The sequence below is a fragment of the Pyrgilauda ruficollis genome, unplaced genomic scaffold, assembly GCF_017590135.1.
Source record: "Pyrgilauda ruficollis isolate IOZ18807 unplaced genomic scaffold, ASM1759013v1 scaffold51, whole genome shotgun sequence".
Lineage (NCBI taxonomy): Eukaryota > Metazoa > Chordata > Aves > Passeriformes > Passeridae > Pyrgilauda > Pyrgilauda ruficollis.
This window is the reverse complement of record NW_024526711.1, coordinates 3,934,084-3,955,605: the sequence shown is the minus strand read 5'-3', so window position 1 is coordinate 3,955,605 and position 21,522 is coordinate 3,934,084. Positions and strand designations below refer to the sequence as shown.

General features: G+C 42.7%; 1 protein-coding gene across 1 annotated transcript in view; it reads left to right on the top strand.

The window, feature by feature from the left end:
* The window catches only part of LOC121360504 (gamma-aminobutyric acid receptor subunit rho-2), a 30,828-nt gene extending 16,344 nt beyond the window's left edge, over positions 1–14,484 (top strand). The window contains exons 4-9 of the mRNA XM_041480371.1: positions 3,626–3,849; positions 7,411–7,493; positions 8,711–8,851; positions 9,087–9,239; positions 9,867–10,063; positions 14,176–14,484. Of these exons, the coding sequence (XP_041336305.1) occupies positions 3,626–3,849; positions 7,411–7,493; positions 8,711–8,851; positions 9,087–9,239; positions 9,867–10,063; positions 14,176–14,484 (1,107 nt within the window). The remainder of the gene's footprint in view (positions 1–3,625; positions 3,850–7,410; positions 7,494–8,710; positions 8,852–9,086; positions 9,240–9,866; positions 10,064–14,175) is intronic.
* The last annotated feature ends 7,038 nt before the right edge of the window (positions 14,485–21,522 follow it).

Genomic DNA, 21,522 nt, shown 5'->3' with positions numbered 1-21,522 from the left:
AAGCTTCAGTTAATTCTAGTCATAAAAGGACCTTCTGACTTGAAACCTGTGGGCTTGTAATCATTGGTCAGATGAAAGAAATGGCAGCATCTCCAAAATTCAAAAAGGGTGATAATCAGAACCAAAGACTTGATAAAACCAGATGATCAAAGTCTTGCCTCTCTACCTCCACATAAAGATTAAAAGCATGAAGAGAAAAAGGACCTTGAATTGGAGAGTAATCAGTGCTGTGAAAGATCTATCACAACTAAAAATATAAGCAGCTGCATATGAAGGATTGAAGCTATATGGTAAAATTCACATAGGCTGTGCTTGCTGCAGGAGTTTTCTTCCTTAGGGAACCATTCAATTCACATGAGTGTCACACACATTTTACTGTTCGGTTTGGGGTTGTTTCATGGGGTTTTTTTTATTTTTAATTGCAGGAAATTGAATAAAAACACTTGAAAGAGAAGTGGAAAGGGGAACACAGAGGAAAAGAGGAAGCTTCTGGGGTCCTTCCCCTTTCTGCCTTTTCCTCCCTGTTCTTGTGCACCTTTTGTGGTCTAGACAAAACATAAAGACAAAGGAAGAGTTTTATGTTGAGTGTTTTTTAGTATGGTGCAGTTACATCTTCATGCCATTTTGGAGGTGGTGGTTTAGATGACCTTTAAAGGTCTTTTCCAACCAAAATATTCTATGTTCTGTGATTAAAACCACACAGCTTGCCTGTCTGGATATTGAAAGAGAGGGTTTGGGGCTGTGCATGCAGTGAGGTGTGTGGGAGGGGAGCACGGGGAATGGCTGCCAGGAGAAGAACTGGGGCTCTAATATGTCAGGATAATGTTAGAGCAGTAAAGAGGCCTAATTAGTGCAAGTAAACAACTCACAGTGCTTTCTGTCAGGATTCAATGAAAATCTTGCCTGTCAGAATTCTTGGAGGTCAGTTCTCTCCCTTGGCTGTCAATAGTTCCTATTTTCCCAGCTCATGACAAGTACTTTCTACAGCAGTTGCTGACATATATTTGGAGTGGAAGAATGTTTTCCCAGTTGAGCCTTGATGTTGGTTCTTCCAGACTGTCCCAGCTTGGGTGTTTGCAGGGAGGGGAGTGGGCAGCAAGCTCTCTGCATGGCCAGGGGACTGGGGCTGGCTGTGCCTGCAGCAGGGTGCCCTCCTTGTCTCCTCATTGCAGGCAGGGCTTGTTTCAAACTGCTCTGAAAATCAGGTACCCTGGGCTGGGCAGGCCTTACCTGTCACTGCTTGAGCAGGCACCTGGTGCCCCAAAGACAGACCAGACTGAAGCATCACCAGCCCCAACCCACTGTATCTGCAAGGCTGTGCATGACAGTGAGAGCAGCCAGGGGCTGTCTAAAGGCATGTGGGTTTAAAACCGGTGCCTGTCTGGTTGATGTGGATGGGCTGCTGCTGTGTGCAGTGGCAGGACATGCTCTTGAGGCTGCCTGGAGCTTGGAACAAACATGAAATAGGCTGCCAAAATTGAGGTACTTGTGTAGACTCATTGGCTGTGCCTCTGGCAGGTACTATCATTCTCCCAGTTTGCTGTAAAACCTTGTTTTCCAAGGGACTTTCCTCTTTGTTGGTGCTAAAATAAACCCCTTTTCTTGCTTGTAAATAGTGTGTGTGCTGGTCAGAAAGGAACAAGCCGTCAGCACACTGCCTCTTTTGAATCATGCCATGACAAAGCCTCCTTAAGTTGGATTTTATACTTAGAAGCTGTTGTCAGCTGCCACTTTGTGTTGGCAGCATTTGGTGCACCGTGTTGGCTACTGGAGAGAGGGGAGAGTTGGCCATTGCAGGGGCCACTGTGTTGGCTCTTTGGAGAGAGAAAGGGGCTGAAGGTGAAAGATGAGAAGCTCAAGTCTGGTAGGACAAGGAGAGGGGTGGCCTGGAAAGCAGTGAGTTCCCTCATGTGCTGTGCCTTCAGACAGTCTCTTCCCCCTCCTCTACAATGGTTGTAAGCAATGCTGAGGGTGCCTGCCTGGTCCCCATTCCCCTATGCTCTGATGATGGAGCTGCCCAGAGGCATTTTGCAGCCACAGCCTTAGGCTGTCCTGGTTTTGCCTGGATAGAGCTAATTTTCTTCTTAGTAGCTGGTACAATGCTGTGTTTTGGATTTAGTATGAGAATGATACTGATAACACAGTGCTTTGGTTGTGGCTCAGCAGTGCTTACCCCGGGTCAAGGACTTTTCAGTGTCTCCTGCTCTGCTCCTGAGGAGGGGCACAAGAAGCCAGGAGGGAGCACGGCCAGGACAGCTGACCTGAACTGGCCAAAGGGATATTCCACACTACAGAACATCATGTCCAGTATATAAACTGGAAGAAGTTGGCTGGGAGGGGCTGATCGCTGCTGGAGGACGTGTTGGGTATCTGTCAGCAACTGTATTGTGCATCACTTGTTTCTCTGGAGCTTTGCCTCTCTATATCTTTTCATCTTCCTTTTCATTATTCTTCTTATTACTATTTATTTCGATTTCTAAACTGTTTTTATCTCAACACAGCTTCTTCTAAGTCTACTCCCCATAAGATTGGCTGGAGGTGGTGGGAGAGAGGAGTGAGCAAGTGTCTGTGTTGTACTGAGCTGCTGGCTGGAGTTAAACCATGAGAATGGTCCTCCTCTCCTGCAGCCCTATGTCCCTCTATCTCATGTCATGGCCAGGCAACTGGCAACCCTGAATTGCCAGGTTCTTTTTTACTCCTTTTTTTGATTTCTATGACTTGCACTGACTCCTAAGAAAGCAATTGTGCCTCTTCCTTGGTTCCCTTTTTCCCAGCTCTGGTCAAACTGATGAGCTGGATGTCTGGCCCCTGAGGCTAACTCTCCTAGCTGGGATGCAACCTAAGCTCTGCCAGTGGCAGTAGTTCCTGGAAGTGTTTCTTTGGGACTGTAGATGTAAGGGGAAGGTGGCCAGTGTCCAGTAGGGAACAGGAACTGGCAGCATCCCTGGGATGAGCAGTGAGGGAGCCTGGGACCAGTCTGATAAGGTGGGGACTTGCAGGTGGGTGAGCAGAAGTGTCCCCTGGCCAGTCTCTGCCATGGTCAGAAAGGTCTGGCCAGCTCCGTACTGTGCTGGGCAGCAAGGTGAGGACTGGCACCAGAGCCTTCTCTGACAAATTAATGAAAAACCTACTGGCAATGCATGGCTGTTGTGAGACAACCCTTTGAAGCAGAGACTCAGGGTAACTGATTATCACTGTGGTCTGGTTTAGTCCTTTTGGGGATAAATTCCTTAGTGTTTAGCCTGACCATTAATCTAACTTTCTGTTTTTCCTCTTGATCATCCTACTGCTACCATAGTCCTGTAAGATAATTTTGCCAGAACTGAAGAATCATTTCTGCATGGCGTTGCTTCTCTTGGGGCATATTTATATCCTGTTTGGGACTGAACATTACTGGATACTGTAATAAATTCATTAGTTGGCTATGCTTTTTTTTTTGGCTGAAATTATTTTGTCGGGAAAATCTACTGACAGAGAGCATTGACCTAGGAAATGATCAGGAGTTGAGAGTGGAGAGATCTCATCTATCCAGTGGGAGTGTGTTTTCTTTCTGGTGTGCCCTAGTTGTAGAGTGCAGCACTGACAGAACTCTCTTCCTTTATTGGTTCTCTTCCCTATTTTGAAGGATTTCACTATGACCTTGTACTTAAGGCACTACTGGAAGGATGAGCGTCTCTCGTTTCCCAGCACCAACAACAAGAGCATGACCTTTGATGGCAGGCTGGTGAAGAAGATCTGGGTCCCTGATGTCTTTTTCGTGCATTCCAAGAGGTCCTTCATTCATGATACCACCACAGACAACATCATGCTGCGAGTGTTCCCCGATGGGCATGTCCTCTACAGCATGAGGTAACAGAGCAGCCCTGCTTCCCCTGTGCATCCCTGGGGCTTTGCTGCCAGTTTTGCTCTAGGCTTGACTTTGGTGATCATCAGGATTGCTACTGCCAATCCTGCTACTCTTGCTGCTGATGCAGAGCCCCGTTTCCAGAATAAAAGGGACAAAAATGTGTGTCCAGTACAAAATGCTTTGCAGAAAACTCTGAGAAACCATGCTGTGGGCAGTAACAGGGTAATTCCTCCTGGGGAAGCATGCCCCCAACTCTTTTCAGTCAGTGGAGGGCTTAGTCAAGCAGGAATGTTCATCCCAGGGTCAGTGTGTGATTAAACTGGAAGCTGCTGATATACCAGATGGTGACCTCTATAATTATCCTATTTTCCTTCTTGTTTGTCTAGAATTTTTTTTCAGTTGTTCTGCTTTCCTGTTGATGTAAATGCTTAGGTTTACTGAAGCTGAAATGGCAGTATTAAAGACATCCTGGTTTTCTAGATTTGTTGGCTGGAAGAATCCTGAGCGATGCCTCTCATGACCTGGAGGGTTATCCATCCGGCGGGTGTACACGGATCGTGACTGTGGGTTTGCAGGATTCTGTAATACACAAGGACATGGAGGCTTAATCCTCTAAACTTCTCTACCTTTTTACAGATTATCAAAAATACCAAAAAAATCACCTCTAGCAAGTAAACTACTGCAAAATCACCACTGGCAACTATACCCATGATTAATAAAGTGACTGTATATCCATATCACTCTATTGCAAATTGCTGTCAGCAATCAATAATTTAGCATCTATCAATCATGTGTCAACAGCCAATTATGAACCAGGGTATTTCCTGTTACAGGTTACTTTATATTGGTGGAGCAATTCATCCACAATATGCCCTCAGGTACACTTGGGACAGGTTGCTTGTGTGGGTGCACAGTAGTGGTATCAAGTGATACCACCATCAAGCGATCCAAATCAGCCAACAGATGGAAGGACAAACTGAAACAGCCTCCAAAGTGGGCTCAGAGGGGACCAGTGAGACAACAGTGTTTTGTTTCAGAGATGCTCTGAGTCACAGGGTGTGGAGTCAGCCAGGAGTCCTTGGTGGGTGTCCAAGAGCTGGTAGAAAGTTCATGCACTGAATTCAACCTTCTAGGGAGCAGAAAAGTGTGTGCAGCATGGAAAGGTCTCTGAGGAAGGCTTCATTTTGGATACAAATTATGGCATCCTTATATCCAGAGACTTAAGAGGGTGAAGGATGCCACCACTTTGAATAGGCAATAGATGCTGGTAATTTTTATTTTTCACCTGTAACGGCCAATAGATAATGATGTTTTGTGTTCTCTCAGACCCTTTCTTCTTTCAAGATAATTTCCTACCTTTTCTTACAATAAAATGCCTATTAAAGCACTTTTTTTTGGCAGTTATTGATGGTATTTCAGGATGTCTCCAGTTTCTGGGTACCCTATCTGCATGTCAAAGAGGCCAGCTGTGCTTCTCAAGGATTTGCCTTGTTCCCAGGCTGGCAAGCCTTTCTCTGTCCTTATTTTTCATCTGACAGTTTTTTGCTCAGTAGCTTCTCCTTCTAACCAGCCTACCTTTATGACTGCTCACATCAGAATCCCAGCAGATTTAATTTCCTTCAGAAGAATGAAAAAAGAGAAGAAAAGAAAAACACACTGCTAGAGGAGAAAAGCTCAAGAGCCCAAAAAAATGGATATTTCCCCAGGACAGAAAACATGCTCTGAGTGTACAGTGACCTTTGAATATTTTGTAGCCAAGGATTTCTGTTCTAGGATCTTTCTGGAACTTATTCACTTTAGCTATGGTAGAATGATTTTCAAAAACTTGGAAAGGTTTTCTGTTAAGTTTGCTTCTGTGGTCTCTTGAGGAGGTGATGTGACTTTCTAATGTTATCCACAAGAGAGAAGTCTGTGAGTTAACCACAGCTGGCTGCACAATTGTTAAACTGATAATTTGATACATAAAATCCAAGGAGAAAGAAAATCTCCATGGCATTTGGGCCTGGTGGTGTTTAGAACACTCAGAGCAGTATCCAGCTGAAAAAGCATGGGTGTCCAGTGGCGCTGGGAATGCCCTCAGATATCTTGAAATGTCTATGTCGGATTGGCAGTGGACTGGGGAACATTTCATTCTGTTTTGGGCCTTGGGCTTTCAAAGCCACCTGAACACTGCACTCTAATTGAGGAATATCATACTGATGAGCCAAGGTTCTGTTCTGCCCCTGACTAACAAACTGTTATCGACCACAGGTTGTGCCACAGTTCAGGTGATGCTGGAGAAAGAAAATAACACCCTTTAATGAGACTGAGCTATACAATGCTTAAATGCTACGCACAGTTAGGGGAGGCCATCATGGCAGGATACCTTCTGGAGCACATCCCCAAAAACATTCTTTAAATTTAGCTCAAATGGCGAGATTTTGCTGTAGTTTATAGTCAAAATGAACAGCATGTACCTTTCAGGGATGATGAGTGCGTAGGTCAGGGTAGGATTTGGATCACAATCCCTGGAACAGAGGAAAAGTCCTTTATCACCATCTGCAATGCATCTAGAAAATGGTCACAAGCAACGTAAGTTGGCCTCTGAAACGATGAGTCACAGCTGATTTGCCCCTCCTAAATCGGGAGCTCCACGGCAAATCCATCTGCAAGGGAATGTTCACTGACCCACTGGAAAATTTCTTATGTAACGTTGTACACAACTGGACTAGTTTAAAAACTGGAGCCGTGATTGCTGAAGCTTTTTAGCTAAGACAAAAACTTATCAGAAACAAATCTCACTTGGTGAAAACCAGCTGCACCCATTTTACAGACCCTGCCCCAGAAAAACACCCCTCAGATTAAAAGGGTTTATTGAGAGATGTAAGAAACTGCTTTTGCCTTAATAATGTATGCACTGAAGGAATTTTTTGGCTTGCAACAAGGATGGTCATATTCCTCAGGCTTGGGTCGTTCTGGGGGTGACTATGGAGGGAACTGGGCAGTGAGGAAAATGTGGAAACTTTAATTAAACTGCACGTAAGGGAATATCCAAATGTAAATCTTGAAGTTACTTTACATTGTAGTCTTGTGGACAAATAGTTGGATATAAAACACAGTGGTAATATCTTTACTGACATTAGTATAACAGTAACATCCAAGATAGTGCTTTAGTTCCTTGATATTGAAATTGCATTTTTGGAGTTTCTGTGTATAATCCATCTAGCTTGAACATGGAGTATTAGTAGACATTTTCCTGTGGATTTTTTGCAAACGTGACGCAGTATTTCTGGTGGACAAATAGTTGGATATAAAACACAGTGGTAATATCTTTACTGACATTAGTATAACAGTAACATCCAAGATAGTGCTTTAGTTCCTTGATATTGAAATTGCATTTTTGGAGTTTCTGTGTATAATCCATCTAGCTTGAACATGGAGAATTAGTAGGCATTTTCCTGTGGATTTTTTTGCAAACATGACACAATATTTCTGTCTTAAAAGCTGCAGAATAATTACCTGTGATAATATTCTCTCTTGATTGCTCCTCATAGAAACCAGCTTTTCTCATTTTTGATTTCTAGGGTCACAGTGACAGCAATGTGCAACATGGACTTCAGCCACTTCCCCCTGGACTCTCAGACATGTTCTCTGGAGCTGGAAAGCTGTACGTTGGATCCATGTTTCTAGCTAGATGTTCTCCATGGCTGGCTGCACAAACATTTCACTGAACACGTTGCAGAATACTGTCTATTTTAGAGCCTGAAAAAATAATTTATCAGAGTTACCAGGAGTTCTGTTGACTCAGCATTATTGCATATCTAGTCCTTGTGCTGCAGGACAAACATCCTCTGACATAATACTGATCCTACAAACATTCAGCTTCTTTGGTGGAGAAAGCAATGTGAACAGTAGAATTTTTTGTAGACTTTCTCCAGTGTATGGCAGGACTAACATCTGGTTGTTTTGAGGTCCTCTCAGCTATTTAACTGAATTTTCCTCTGCAAAAAACAGAATCAGAGGATAATTTTCACTGACATTGAGGTCAGCTGCTCCAATACCCTGCTGAGAGCAGGGAGTTCTTCATGATGGGCTACTTGGGGCTGTGTCCATTTGGGTTTTGAGCAGGGCAATTCAGGCTCCACAACATTTCTCTGCAACATGCTCAAATATTTGACAGACTTGATCCTGAAAATGTTTCCTTTTATCTGCTTGGGAACAATCCTTTGCTGAGACTTGCAGCCTTTGCCTCTTGTCCTTTCATTCTCCATTTTGTCAAACCATCTGGGAAAAGGCTGCTGCCACCTTCTCCATGAGGGTCAGCAGTGCAGCAGCTGGACCCCACCACAGACTGCTCTTCTCCCAGATGAACAAGCCCTGTTTCCCCAAGCTCTTGTCCCTGAGCCATGTGCTCCCGTCCCTGATGATCTTGATAACCCTCTTCTCATTTCCCGTTCCTGTTACTTAGTGAACAATATGTTCTTCATTTATAATTTTAACTTATTTCTTTTGCTTCTCACCTGTCCCTTTTGCTTTTATCATTCTAAGATAAATTGAAGTGTCCACACTTCCTCCTTCCTCTAAATTAAGGTGTTTTACCCATGATTATTTCCTGAGCTATTATCTCTTTTTAGTCTGTGATGCTCAGAAGAGTACCATTCTAACTGTCATTTCAATGTGAAGTAAAAAGAGGATTTGTTTTTTTGAATCTTGAATCCAGACTTTTGTTGCTGTCACAGTATATTATATGACAAGATCTTTTGAACTCCTTTGTTATTGGCAAACTTATTTGTGGCATTAGTTTGTGCCAAAGACTGGAGGAATTAACTTTTTTTGAACCTCTAAGCTAAAGTCTCATCGCATTGTATTTCTTCTTTCCCTAAGATGCTTACACTGATGAAGATCTGATGCTGTATTGGAAAAATGGAAATGAATCTCTAAAAACTGATGAAAAAATTTCTTTGTCTCAGTTTTTGATACAAAAATTCCACACCACATCAAGACTGGCTTTCTACAGTAGCACAGGTATTGACCTTTTCTGATGTCATACATGTACGTTAATGCAGTTAATACTGTATTAACTGCTTTTGAGGGGGGCCTTGGGATGATGTCACTGAAGTGGAGTCTCCACAGTCTGTTTGAAAACTCAGTTTCTTGTTTTACTAGTCTTAGAAATAAAAGATCCATAGAAAGATCTTGTCTCTCTGTACCTGCGGTGCAGGCTGTTCTCACTGATTCTGGCTTTCCTCCTCTCTCAAAGGCTGGTACAATCGCCTCTATATAAACTTCACATTACGCCGACACATCTTCTTCTTCCTGCTCCAAACCTACTTCCCTGCCACTCTTATGGTCATGCTGTCCTGGGTGTCCTTCTGGATCGACCGACGAGCTGTTCCTGCCAGGGTCTCTTTGGGTGAGAGCCACTGCAACACGCCATGGCTGTGTGAAAAGCTTTGAATATGAAGGCTTTGTCAGGAAAGGGGACTGTTCATTTTGATGGTTGAAGACATTGTGCAAGCAAATGGTGGTTTTATCTGATTATTAATACAATGTATAACTTGCATATAACTTTGTCTTAAGTCCTTCTTCATTTAGCAGTCTTCCTCACTTATATGTAACTCAGAACAGAAAGTGGTGTGGTCTTAAAAATGAAGCTGTAACACAGAATGGTACAGCTAGGAAACAGGAGTCCTTGTCACCACTGGTCTTAGCAGACCTGATCTTAGGATTAGGTGTTTAAAAATATGTTATAACAGCATTGTGTTTAAACCCTGCAGTTTAAGGAGGGAGTTAAATGCTGTTGGTTAAATGCAAAATGTTGACTGCTCCATTGCTCCTCAAAACTCAACCCATCATGAACACAAAAATGTAGGCAGGGGAACAATTCTGCATTAGCAGAAGAGATACTTTACACATATTTATCTCATACTGAACATCTTTCAGAGCATCATGTAGGCCATAATTTCTGTTTTTGTAGAGACAAAACAGAACATGTGGACTGTATAATTCAATAACATTTCTTTCTCTTGGTTCTTTCCAGGGATAACCACTGTGCTGACCATGTCCACAATCATCACTGGGGTAAACGCCTCCATGCCTCGTGTTTCCTACATCAAAGCAGTGGACATTTACCTGTGGGTCAGTTTTGTGTTTGTCTTCCTCTCGGTGCTGGAATACGCAGCTGTGAATTACCTGACAACGGTGCAAGAGCGGAAGGAGAGGAAACTGCGGGAGAGGGTGAGAAACACTTTTGTTGGCCACTTATTCCTTTTGTTTTCCCCCTTACAGCTGATCTGGTCTTTCTATTGACTGTCTGTTCATGGGAAAACATTGATAACCATGTGTGTAATTGGGTCTGTTTAAACCACTTCACCTCAGGCTGAATTGCTGGCACAGAAAAACAGGATTGGATCTCATGGATCTTCATAGAAACATCAGAGGAGAGAGTGTGATCTGAACTGGGAAAGAGTGCAACCTGGAAATGTGAGGGAATGGCAGGAGGGGAAAGTATAAAATCTGATACTTCGCTGCAGCTGCCACAATTCTTGTTTAGTATGCTAAAGGTCTTATTTGGTGCAAATTAGTTTCCTCCCTCTGTAGGCAACATTACTCTGGAAACTGGATTTAACAGATGTAATAGTGGAGGTGTTCCCCATCTCCAAGCACAAACAGCAGTTTGTGCTTGTACTTCTTAATGTGCTATAAATGATCTTATCCTGCATCCCTGGAGTGTTTCAAGACCTGATACATCCTGACCATCTTGGCCCTGCTATGAGCAGGACACAGGACTAGAGATGCCCTGAAGTCCTTTCCAGCCTGAAGTATCTTACAGACCTCTAGGCCCTTCTTTGTGGTTAACAAAGCACCATTGCCTTTTGAACACTAAGGATTGGAACCAAATTTTTTCAGTCACTGTTTTTTTCAGTCACAGTTTTTCAGTTTTTTCATTTCTTTGTGCTCAGTTTTGTCCATACACTCAGGACATCACCATGTTTTACAGTTTCTTTCTTCCTGGTAGGAACTCACCACAGTAGTCTACTGGTAATACTGGTAACCTACTATCTTTGATTCCTGGAGAAATTTGTATAAGCTTGTTGGAAATGCCAATGCAGACATCATCTTTCATACAATTTAAGCTATTTCCCTCCATGAACAACTCTTTTGGTTTTGCATGTCCTTCTCTTTCCCTTCCTTTTCTCTCTATGACTTTCTTGAAGAGCAGCACAAGCCCCATAACAGCCCAGCACCTTTTGCAGTTGGCATACTGTAAAAAATGTAATTAGATGAATTAAAAAAACTAGTTGGATAAATTTACCAGACTTCTGGGATGAAATTTTACCTCTCTTCAAGGCCTTCTCAACAGCATTATGATTCTGGAAAGCTGCTTAAACAGGTCCTGAGTGTCTTAATTTATCTATGGCCCTCCTAGTCCCCACCTGGGCCCAGCAGTTCTCTGCAGCCCAAGGCAGAGATGCTCTGTGCAAGCACAGTGACTCCAGTGTGTCTGACTTGCTGCATGTGAGCAGTGGTCTGTGGCATTTTAGCCAGCCCTGCTCAGGCATCCCATGTCCAAAGAATATGGCATCTTGGCAGGTCATGGAAAGCAACAAGAAACATCCTTGTCAAGTTTGACTTGCCTAGAACAAACCTGTGGGGTTTTTTTAAGATGAAAACTCTCCTCCTTTATTTTTAACTATACTGGAGGGATGAAATGAACTTAAGAGGGTTTTTAATTTTCTGCTAAGTTTTCTGGAATGTTTTGCCACATCTAGTGATGGTGTAACTTATTATTTATATCATAAATCTGACCTCTATTGAGTCTTGTACACTGAATTCTATATTCAGCAAATGCCTTTTTACTGCACAGGAGAAAATATTGTGCCCACTCTTCAACGTGTGACAATATTATTCTTCAGTAGGGGAAACAGGAACAGAAATGATAAATAGTATTATTTGAGGAAGAAGCATTATTTGAGACATTTCTCACAGTAAATGTAGATCTTGTCAGCCAGTGCTGCTCCCCTGTGAATGACCCCAAAAGCTGTAGTATGAACATGTAAGGCTGCCCAGAAGAGAGCTCTATGTTATGCCTACATTAAGAAATTAAATGTGCCAGGGACAAAGACATGCAGCATCTAAAACTAAATCTTCTCTCCCTGAAGATCACAGGAGCTGCTGGGAAATGCCTGTGGCAAAAGGTCTGTGGCCCCATGCTTGCTCCCTACCCATACCTGGGAACTTTTCAGTGCTTGCTGGGCTGACAGAGGCCAGAGACCTTTCTGACGCTTTAATAGTACTGTCAGCTGCTTTCCCATGTCCAAGGAGGCTCTTTGGCAGTCTTTGAATTATTATTGTAGACACAGGATAAAAGTCCTGCAGGGTGAAATGACGTAGTGCACCACTGCATTTACGTGCCCATGTGAGGACGAGTGTAATTTTAGGCTCTGTGGAGGTGGGTTTCTAGCACGTCAGGCTCTCTTGTCTGTAGAGGTGGCTGTCATCACACGTTCATGAAGCTATGGGAACTCTAATTGGACCTGGGGGCTGACAGTAAATCTGCAGAATTGCTTTCTGAGCTGAGTCCTGCAGCAATGAGCTTATTATTGTAACTGCTGTCCCTCACATGCAGCCACCATCTCCTGGACCTGTCAGTTCATGATAAAGAGCCTGATGTGTAATTCTCCCCTGTGGTTTTTTTTGTTGTTTGGTATTACTCTGGTTTGGGCTGCCATAGAGTTAGTTTCTTTTCAGTAGCTGGTACAGTGCTGTGTTTTGAATTCAGTGTGAGAATAATGTTGTAACACATTGATGTTGTTGCTAAATTGTGTTTATCCTGAGTCAAGGATGTTTTTGTGTCTCATGCTCTGCCAGTGAGGAGGTAAACTACAAAGGTTGGGAGGGAACATGACCAGGACAGGTGACACAAAGGTGCCAAAGGGATATTCCACACCATAGAACACATTTCAGTTATTGAGCTATTCTTATCTCAATCTACAAGTTTTACATTTGATTGTTCTCCACAACCCTCCGGAGTTCAGTGGTGAAGGCGGATTGAGCGAGCAACTGCATGATGCTTATTTGTCAGCTGCAGTTAAATCACAGTAGTCCTTTTTGGGGAGCTGCACTCTGTTTTTTTTTTCTGTTTTGGTTTGGTTTTGTTAGTTTTGGGCTGTGGGTTTTTCAAAGTATGCCTGCTTAGAATAAAACATGTCTTAAAACCCAATTGATATTCAGTTGTACTCATGGAGTGATCAAAAAAAGTAAAGAAAGAAGGCTACAACTTGTCATGTTTTTCTGAACATAACCTGCTGATACCAAATCTTTTGGTTATGCCAAGAACACAGAAAACAATCCTTAAGTTGGTTTTAAGGTTTTCAATAAGCAATGTGATCTGTTGTTTAAATAATTTGAAGGAAAACCTTGACTGCAAGGTTTTCCAATGGCATCCTGAATATTACATATTGATTTTATATAAATTTTTACATGTATATGTATTCAGATATATACATTTGTTTTAGCTGAACATATCCTTGAAAACAAGCTCTCGGAAAACCCACACATCAAAGTTGGTGGAGTATTATTGGGTAAGGAAATTGGTCTGTGGGAAATCAGAGACAAGAATTCCTAACAGAAAGGATGTTTTGGAGTCCATTTTCATTGCATTTTCATTGCAAATACGTAGTCCATATTGCTGAGACAGGAAAACTGAAGGTTTTGAATGGTCAAAAACTGCATTTCCTATTCAAAATTCTATCTGTATGCATTGGATTTTTTTAGACTTCTGGGATGCATGCTGGTGCTGCTGAAGTCAATACAAGTTTTGCTATTAGCTCCAACAGAGCTGGGATTTGACATCATGCTTTTAGCTGGCCCTCTGCTTGGTTTAAAATCAGATTTATGAAAAAAGCCTGTGTATCTGTAAAACCAGAACTTGGCCCTTTTCTTCCTGTAACACGTACTGGATAAGCCATTTCCACAGATTAAACTGCATCTTGTCCATGAATATTTATAAACACAAAGAATGAATAATAAGGAACCTTAAGACAGCAAGGCTGAACAACAGCTGCCTAAGAAAACATTTTGCTTAGACTATATGTCTGCTAAAACATTTTTTCTAATATTTTCTGAAGCTGTTTGTCCAAGCAGTGGAGATAAACCCTGTTTCTTCCTTTTGAAAACATAAAAAAAAAAAAAAAAAAAAGAAATTTTTGCTCAAAGAGAAACTTAAAATATCTCAATCAAAATTTTGAACTCAACTGTTTACAAGCTGTCTGTTAAGAGAAAGGCATAATTTTGGTTGCTTACATGTGTTTCCAATATTCAGCTATATTTCTTGTTTATGTCTCTAGTTTTCATGTTCGTGTGGAATACCTCACTCAAAAACTATGATGCTGGATGGAAACTACAGCGAATCTGATGCCAACAGCCTGGCAGGGTATACAAGAAACCAGATGGTACCAGAAGAGGAAAAACCAGAAAAGATGGTTGTGCATTTAGCTATGAGCAATGAATCTAATTCATCAAGGAAGAGAGGCCTGAAGGGCCACGTGGGCTTGCACATCATCCAGAACACTCATGCAATTGATAAATATTCAAGGTTAATATTCCCAGGCACCTATATATTTTTTAATTTGATATATTGGTCTGTCTTTAGCTAAGCATGCTGGCGCTTCTGAATCAGAAGATATCTACAAAACACTCTTTTGTTGGTACTTTTTTTGTCTAATCTGGACGCAAAGCTAGAAACCTGATTATTGTATTGCTTCTTTGAAGTGTAAATGTGAGGACACATCCCCCAGGAGGCAATTCCATGTGCAGGCCTCATGGAGGAACTTGCTGTGCTGGTTGGTTTCCAGCCCACACTCCTGCTCCCGTGTGCTTTGTGACACATGCCATTTCTCATACTTGAAAATACGTGTCCACCATACAGCCAGAAGGTGCTGGATGCTCCTTTGGGGCTGGCCACACTGGTGGTGCCTGCTGTGCAATGGACAACCAAAGACAACGCTCATGTGAGCCGTAAGGAATTAAATAAATGCAACTTGTGCAGGGAGGTCTGGACAGTACTTCTTCCTTTACTTTTGAGAAAATGGTTTTGTTTTTTCTTTGGTATATAAACATAAGCTTTTTCCATTGTTTTGTGAAGAACTCCTCCTTTAAGGGTACAGATTCTGCTTTCTGTCTGGACAGGACCTCCATCAGTACCATTAGGACAGCTGGCTGGCCAGGATCAGCTGGGCTGGTTACAGAGCACAGGTGGTATCTTTGAGTCAGCAGGGGTTTTTTCTAGATTACAAAGTGCAGCCCACAGACAAACTGTATATCCCAATGTGCCTCTCCCAGTCAACACAATGCCCTTCTGTTCAGGAATTTGGGATCACAAGGGATACATGTCTGCCAGAACCTCTCTGCAGAAACAGAGGCATGTCAGAGATTAAATGGCCAAGGATAATACTGTGGGTCTAAGGTCGATGTAAGTCCTTTGAGGCTGCTGCACAGCATTGTAACATGCTTATGTGCTTGGCAGTTCTTTTCCTATCCTATGATATCTCCCTTTCCTCTGCTAACAACACTGACAGCAAAACCCAAATGTAGAAACACGATAGCAACAAGACAGTGATGCTCAGGTTTGTGTGCTCCTTATTTTAAGAAAATACCATGAATTTTTGGCTGTTGTGGAGATTATGTACATCGAAACACTGGTTTACGAAGCTGAGCAGTGGGGGCAGATCTTGAAGTGTGAAGAGCCAGGACTGAGGTTAGAATAAAGAAAAAGCAAACAAAAAATACTGATGTAATCATAATTATTTGTCAGCACATTAAATTTTCTGCTTACATAGCAGGAATTCTTACATCCTAAATTTCAGGGGATGTAGAAAGTAGCAGAGAAATGTCAACTCTTGGCTGTCAACAATACCCTTGTTTTGCCTTGTGCCCCATAAATATAAATGCCTAAGTCAAACTGATGACGGCACCGATTTAGTGTAAATAAAATTGATGAGAGAAGTTAAATGAACAACTATGTTCCCCTTTAATCAGCCATGTTAATAACTGACGTGAATGGAGTTCTGTCTGGTCATAAAAGTAAGAAACCACAGCCCTGAAATTGCTGGCAAGAAGAGGAATGATGGTGTCTGAGGGGCAGGATTGCGTAGTCTGCCACTTGTCTCCTGAGCCACCAGAGAGTGCATTTACCACTCATTGCTCATGGAGATGAAACCTGGATACTTCTCACATTGACAGGTGGAGATCACTACAAGAAAGACACAAAAATATTAAAGAAATAGACCACTGAGATGTTAAAGCCTGGGCATAACAGTGCATTCTTCAGCATTAGTTGTTTTGAGTGTAAAACAGGAGCCAATGTCCCAGCTGGCAGCAGGACAGCTGCAGCAAAGGGACCTTTGCTGGGGAAAGGCAGCACAGCTACACCATGAAGCCACCATGAGAGTTCAGGGAGTGAGAAACTTGGTTCCTGTGCCCCCCTGTTTTGCCAGGCTTTCGGCATTACCCACGGCACGTGCCATTTAGCCTCGCAGTGCCTCAGCTCCTCCATCTAGAAAGTGAGGAGCACGAGGATTCACCTACCTCACAAGGTGCCGAGGGGCTCAGCAGGCTTGGGTAGCACGTGTGTGGGGCATGCCTGTGATTTCTGAGCAGGTCACCCAGTGGCAATCCAATTTTGTATTAGTTACCCGTGAGTTCTTCACATGCATCCTCTGAACCAGGCCAGCTGGAAGGAAGCAGGTATCTCTCCTGCCTTATGATGCTGTTACAGCTCCCCTGCATTGCAATGATATTAAATCAGGGATAAGTGCAGGCAAACAGCCCAAAAGTGAGCACTGTTGATGAATAATGTCTCCTGGCATGCAAAACCCAGGTAGCCTTAGTGCTTTGCTTTGCCATTTCTTTTTACTACACCTCCTGTTCCCTTAGAAGTTAGGTGATGGCAAAGATGTCCTTCAGGTCCTATCATCTTTGTACTAGCATTCCCAATAGTTTTAATATCTAATAGGCATATTTTGGAGAGGATACCTTACTGTTATTTTATTTGCATGTGTACATAACTGATGGAAATTGATGTCTGCTTTTGTCAGCTTATGAAACCCTCAAGAGGGTATTTTTCCACTAAATCGAAAAAAAATGCCTCCTCTATCTTAGGCATTACTTAAGTTCATTATTAATTGAAACAGCAAATTAAAAGTACAGATGCAAATAAAGCCAAGTCTTCTCCTTCAGTCAGCATTATGAATTGTATTTTTCTGTCTGTTCAGAGGGCAGTGGCTAGGCATGAAGTTAGAACAGATATTTGAAGCGTGGTATTGACAATGTTTTTCACCTTTGATTTCCCCTGGATTACAAGGGACTCCATGAGCATTGTCTAACTTCCAGTTGCCAGATCCCAAAACCAGTGTTTTGAGAGAGAGTGCCTGGAGCTGGGCTCTGAATGCTGTTTGATGGATACAACCCAATTCTCTGAAGCACTGAGCAGATGGACAATGAACCTACTGAAGGAGAGGATTTTCGGAAGTGCACAGGAGATTTGGGCAAATTGAGGTCACTGATGAAAATGCCTTCTCTGGACAACTTGGTCCAATTGCAAAGAGAGAAAATGTCAGCTCTGCTCATTCTAGGTCTGGCTCCATTGTAATTTTACTTCTAACCAAATCATGTCTTTGAGAAAAAGTAACTATATAGATATGTGCACAGATGTATAATGTGTGTGCAAGCATAATGTATAACAAAGGAAGACACTGGGATGTATACCTATGTTAAATAGTGTCCATATGCGAAATTGTAACATATTGTATGTAAATTACCATTTATTATGCCCAGAAAACTTACTGTGTTGAATGGAATAAAGGCTCTTATTGTCAGTCAAGGGCCAAGAAATGAGGTATTGGCAAAAATATGGGTTCTCTTACATTATTTTTCTGAAAAAAGGAGCTGTTGAGAAGGATACAAGCAATGCTGATGCTAAACTTGCTCAGTGGGTACTACCCACTATGCTGATTGCTGTAATCAGACCTGGTAATAAAATAACAGATGGAAAGGGTGGAAAAGAGTCAATTTCATGGTGTGAACTTTAAAATGTGATTTTAATTCTGTTTGGAAATCTGTTACCTATAAGCTGATACCCAGGGGCAAAGGATTTGAATAAACACCTCATTTGTAATTGATTTCAAGTAAAAAAACATTTCAAAAGGTGGAAGAACTGTAGTGGAAGCATGTGAGTACTTTGAAGTATGCAAAGCTCTTTGAGAAATGGAGCTGTTAATCACAGTTATAAGCTATGGAGACCTTTTGTGAAAACTGCAACCCACAACTGAAGAAAGTTTAATAATTGCTTTACAGTTAATGGCGCATTTTCAAAAGAGCAAGTGGCAGGTAGGTATCTCAATCTCCATCTGACTACAAATGAGAACTTGTCATTTAATTCCTGCTTTGTGCCTTTGAAAACATTGTCTCCACACTGCCCAATGGAAGATAAAACTGCTCCAAGGTCCCAGTTGCCAGATCTCAGCTATTATCCCTAATGCAGACTTATGGAACTAAAATAAATGTGCATGGCTGAGGCTGATGCCTGAACCACTGAATAATGGGTTTTGTCTGTCAGATTTCCACAGTGGAGAGATTACAGCAAGGTACAGCCTAACTGAAATGTAAAAGAGCAGGAAAATTTATTTAAAAAGCAGCAAGAATTTAGCACTATTAAAATTAAAATGTAATCCAGTCTCACGTTAAGCTGATTAATTTCTTTGCACAAATGACATTTGAAATAATGTATCAGGGTCATTACTTTCCTGGTCAGAGGAATTATCATTTCAGATGAGAGAGAAGTGAAATTGCGCACAAGCACGGAAAAGGTGCCGCTCTTGGCATCCAGCTCTTGTGGAAGGGCAGGAGCGATGGCCAGGGTGAGCAGGGCCTGCTGTGGAGGCAAGGGTGAGGGGAACCAACTTTCCCAAGGTACTCAGTGCCTGGGATTCACACATCACCATGTGGCACTCCTTGATTTGGGCACAAAAAGTTATCCTCTATCGAAGCAAGGGTGCCCCAGACGAAGGGAGAGAATGATGCATCTGACTCCAGCTTATCAGAAGGCTAATTAATTACTTTATTATACTATATACATTGCATCTAAACTGAATCTGCCACGCACTCACCATGCACAGAGCTGCACAGACTGCACTCATCTCGTGACTCTCATGACTGTCTCGTGACAGTCCAACACACACTCTTGGCACTGACAGGCCAAGGAAACAAAACATCCTCACTCTGGATAAACAATCTCCATATTGCATTCTACTTTGGCACAACACAGGCACAGCAAGAGATAAGCATTGTGTTTTCCCTTTCTCTGGGGTTCAGAGAATGTGAATCTCAGAAATCCTTGGGAAGAATCCTTGGGAATCCTTGAAAATTGCTTTTCTCTGTGAAGAGAAATGTGGCAACAATCCTCTGCCAGAAGGGGTGGGACCCCAGCAGCAGTAAGGCAGTCATGAGAGGTGGTGTGGTGCAGGTGGTGTGGCCATTTTGGCCAGAGGTTTGGGCTCAGTTCTGGCCATGTGTGTCATCAGCTGCTCCTTGGCCAGGGTTTCACACAGGAGCCCACCTCTCAGCTTATCCTGCAGCACTGAAGAGATGGGGATGGCATGGCATGGAATGTGTGCCCCAGCCTTCCTTTTGCAAGGCAGCCAAAGATAAGGACAGTCCTGCACTGCCCACACACCCACAGCTAGAAGCTAAGCCCTTAACAGATAATTTGACACCAGATTTTTAATATTTCCTCTCTTTGAGAAAATTCTGAAGACTCTTTTTGGCCAGTTGTCCAAATTTGACTACTTTCACAAGTATTTTAGGGGTCCCTGAGTATGTATTTGTGCACTTGCGACCATAGAAATTAGCTTAGGAGAAATGCCTGGCAACTCAACCCATGCAAAATGCATATAAATTATGTGGAAAAAGAGAAGGAAAGATTTTACTGCTCTACTTGTCATGCAGATTTATAGAAGAAAATTGTGTGTTTAGCTTAGAGGGAATTCAGAGCAGGAAATGAAAGGACAAGTTAATTGTAACGACAGTTTGAATTACTTGAACAAATATATTTTGGGAAATGGGACAGAACATTAGAGCTGTAAAACTCTCTAGCCTCCTGGCTCTTCCCATTTTATCTGGATTTTTAATAGGGTCCAAATTAATTTCACCCATGAAATTTTAAACCTTTCTTATTAAGGTGCATAATGACAACATTTTTATTGCTACAGATGGGAGGAGACCTTCAGTGCTCTCCACGGACTGTAATTGCAGCAGCCTCCAAGTAAAAATACTGCTCATTTTGCATCTAGAGCTTCAGGAGAGCTGTCATTCCACAAAACAGGAAAGGCAGAGTTCTTCACCTGTTGGGCAGGGACACAAGATTCTCTCCAAGGAGCTGCCCAGGAGAAAGATCCTATCATTTGCACCAGATAGAGGCCTTGACATTTAACACATATTGCTGGATGCTCTGGTGTGGTGCTGGGGGGGACTTTGTAAGACTCTCTGAAGAGGAAAGAAAAGGAAACTCCTGCTTGGCCAGACATGGAGGCACTAACCACCTAGGCAGTCATCACCCTAACCACAGCCCCCATCCATGACGGCACCATGGATACAAACTGCCACCCTGGGGAAGGTGACAAAGGGTGTTTCCTCAGGGCTTGGTCCAAGTGCTGTGCAATTTCTTTATGGGGTCACTGTCCCCTTGCCCCGAAAGTCTCTGAGGTGCTCCCAGGGTGGCACACTGAAAGAGTTTCTCTTACTCTGAGGCTGAGGTGGGAGCTCTCTCTGTGTGTTCCATCCATGAGGGAAGTTGGTGCTCAGTCTGAAAAGGTGCTGTCTGTTTGCAGGACCTTCCTGTCAGATTCCTGCCACATCAGACCTTCCTTTCATCCCAGTGGTGACCTAGGAGAGGAAGAGGAGGAGGAGATCTTGCTTCGAAGGGTTCCTTTGTTTTGGAGAAGGGCTGGTGTATGAATAGAAATCAAATGAAATGGGAGGCTCTGCTGATTACTTGAGGTCAAATGATCTGTCCCAGGCTCTTGGGCACTGTGTGCCCTAAATGACAAAGATGCAATTCAATTTTGAGCTAAATGGAAATGGCATTTGCTGAGCTGCCATGAGCCTTCACCACTGCTCACACAGAGTAAGGCTGGTGCAGGAGCTCTGTGTGTGTGGTTCTGCACCTCATTAACCTGTCCAGGAATGCCTGTCTGGTGGTGATGGTACCAGCAGTGATGCTGCCCAGGAACAATGCTGCCCATCAGCTTCCCCTTCCCCATGCTCAGTCTCCCATGGAAGGGCTCTCCCCTTCTCTTAGCCACCCTCCTGCAGATGCAGCTATACAGTGCTTAGCAGAACATGGCTTCCTTTTAAAAAGAAGCAAAAGTAGGGAAAGATGCAAGAAGAGGAAAAAAGTCCTCCCCGCCAAATGAAAGTAAGTATTTTTGTGACTGTGTTAAAGGCAGTATTTTGCCAAGCCATTAGCTGCTCCTCAGTTCTTCAGCTTTTCTTTAGTCACAGCTGTAACATTTATGCTTTTTTCTCCTCAGTTCTCTGGCAGCTGACGTAAATATTACAGAATGTCAGTATTCTTCCCACTTCTCAGCTGGTGACAAAAGTCACGAAAATAAGTGAGTAACAGCACCAGTGCAAAATCT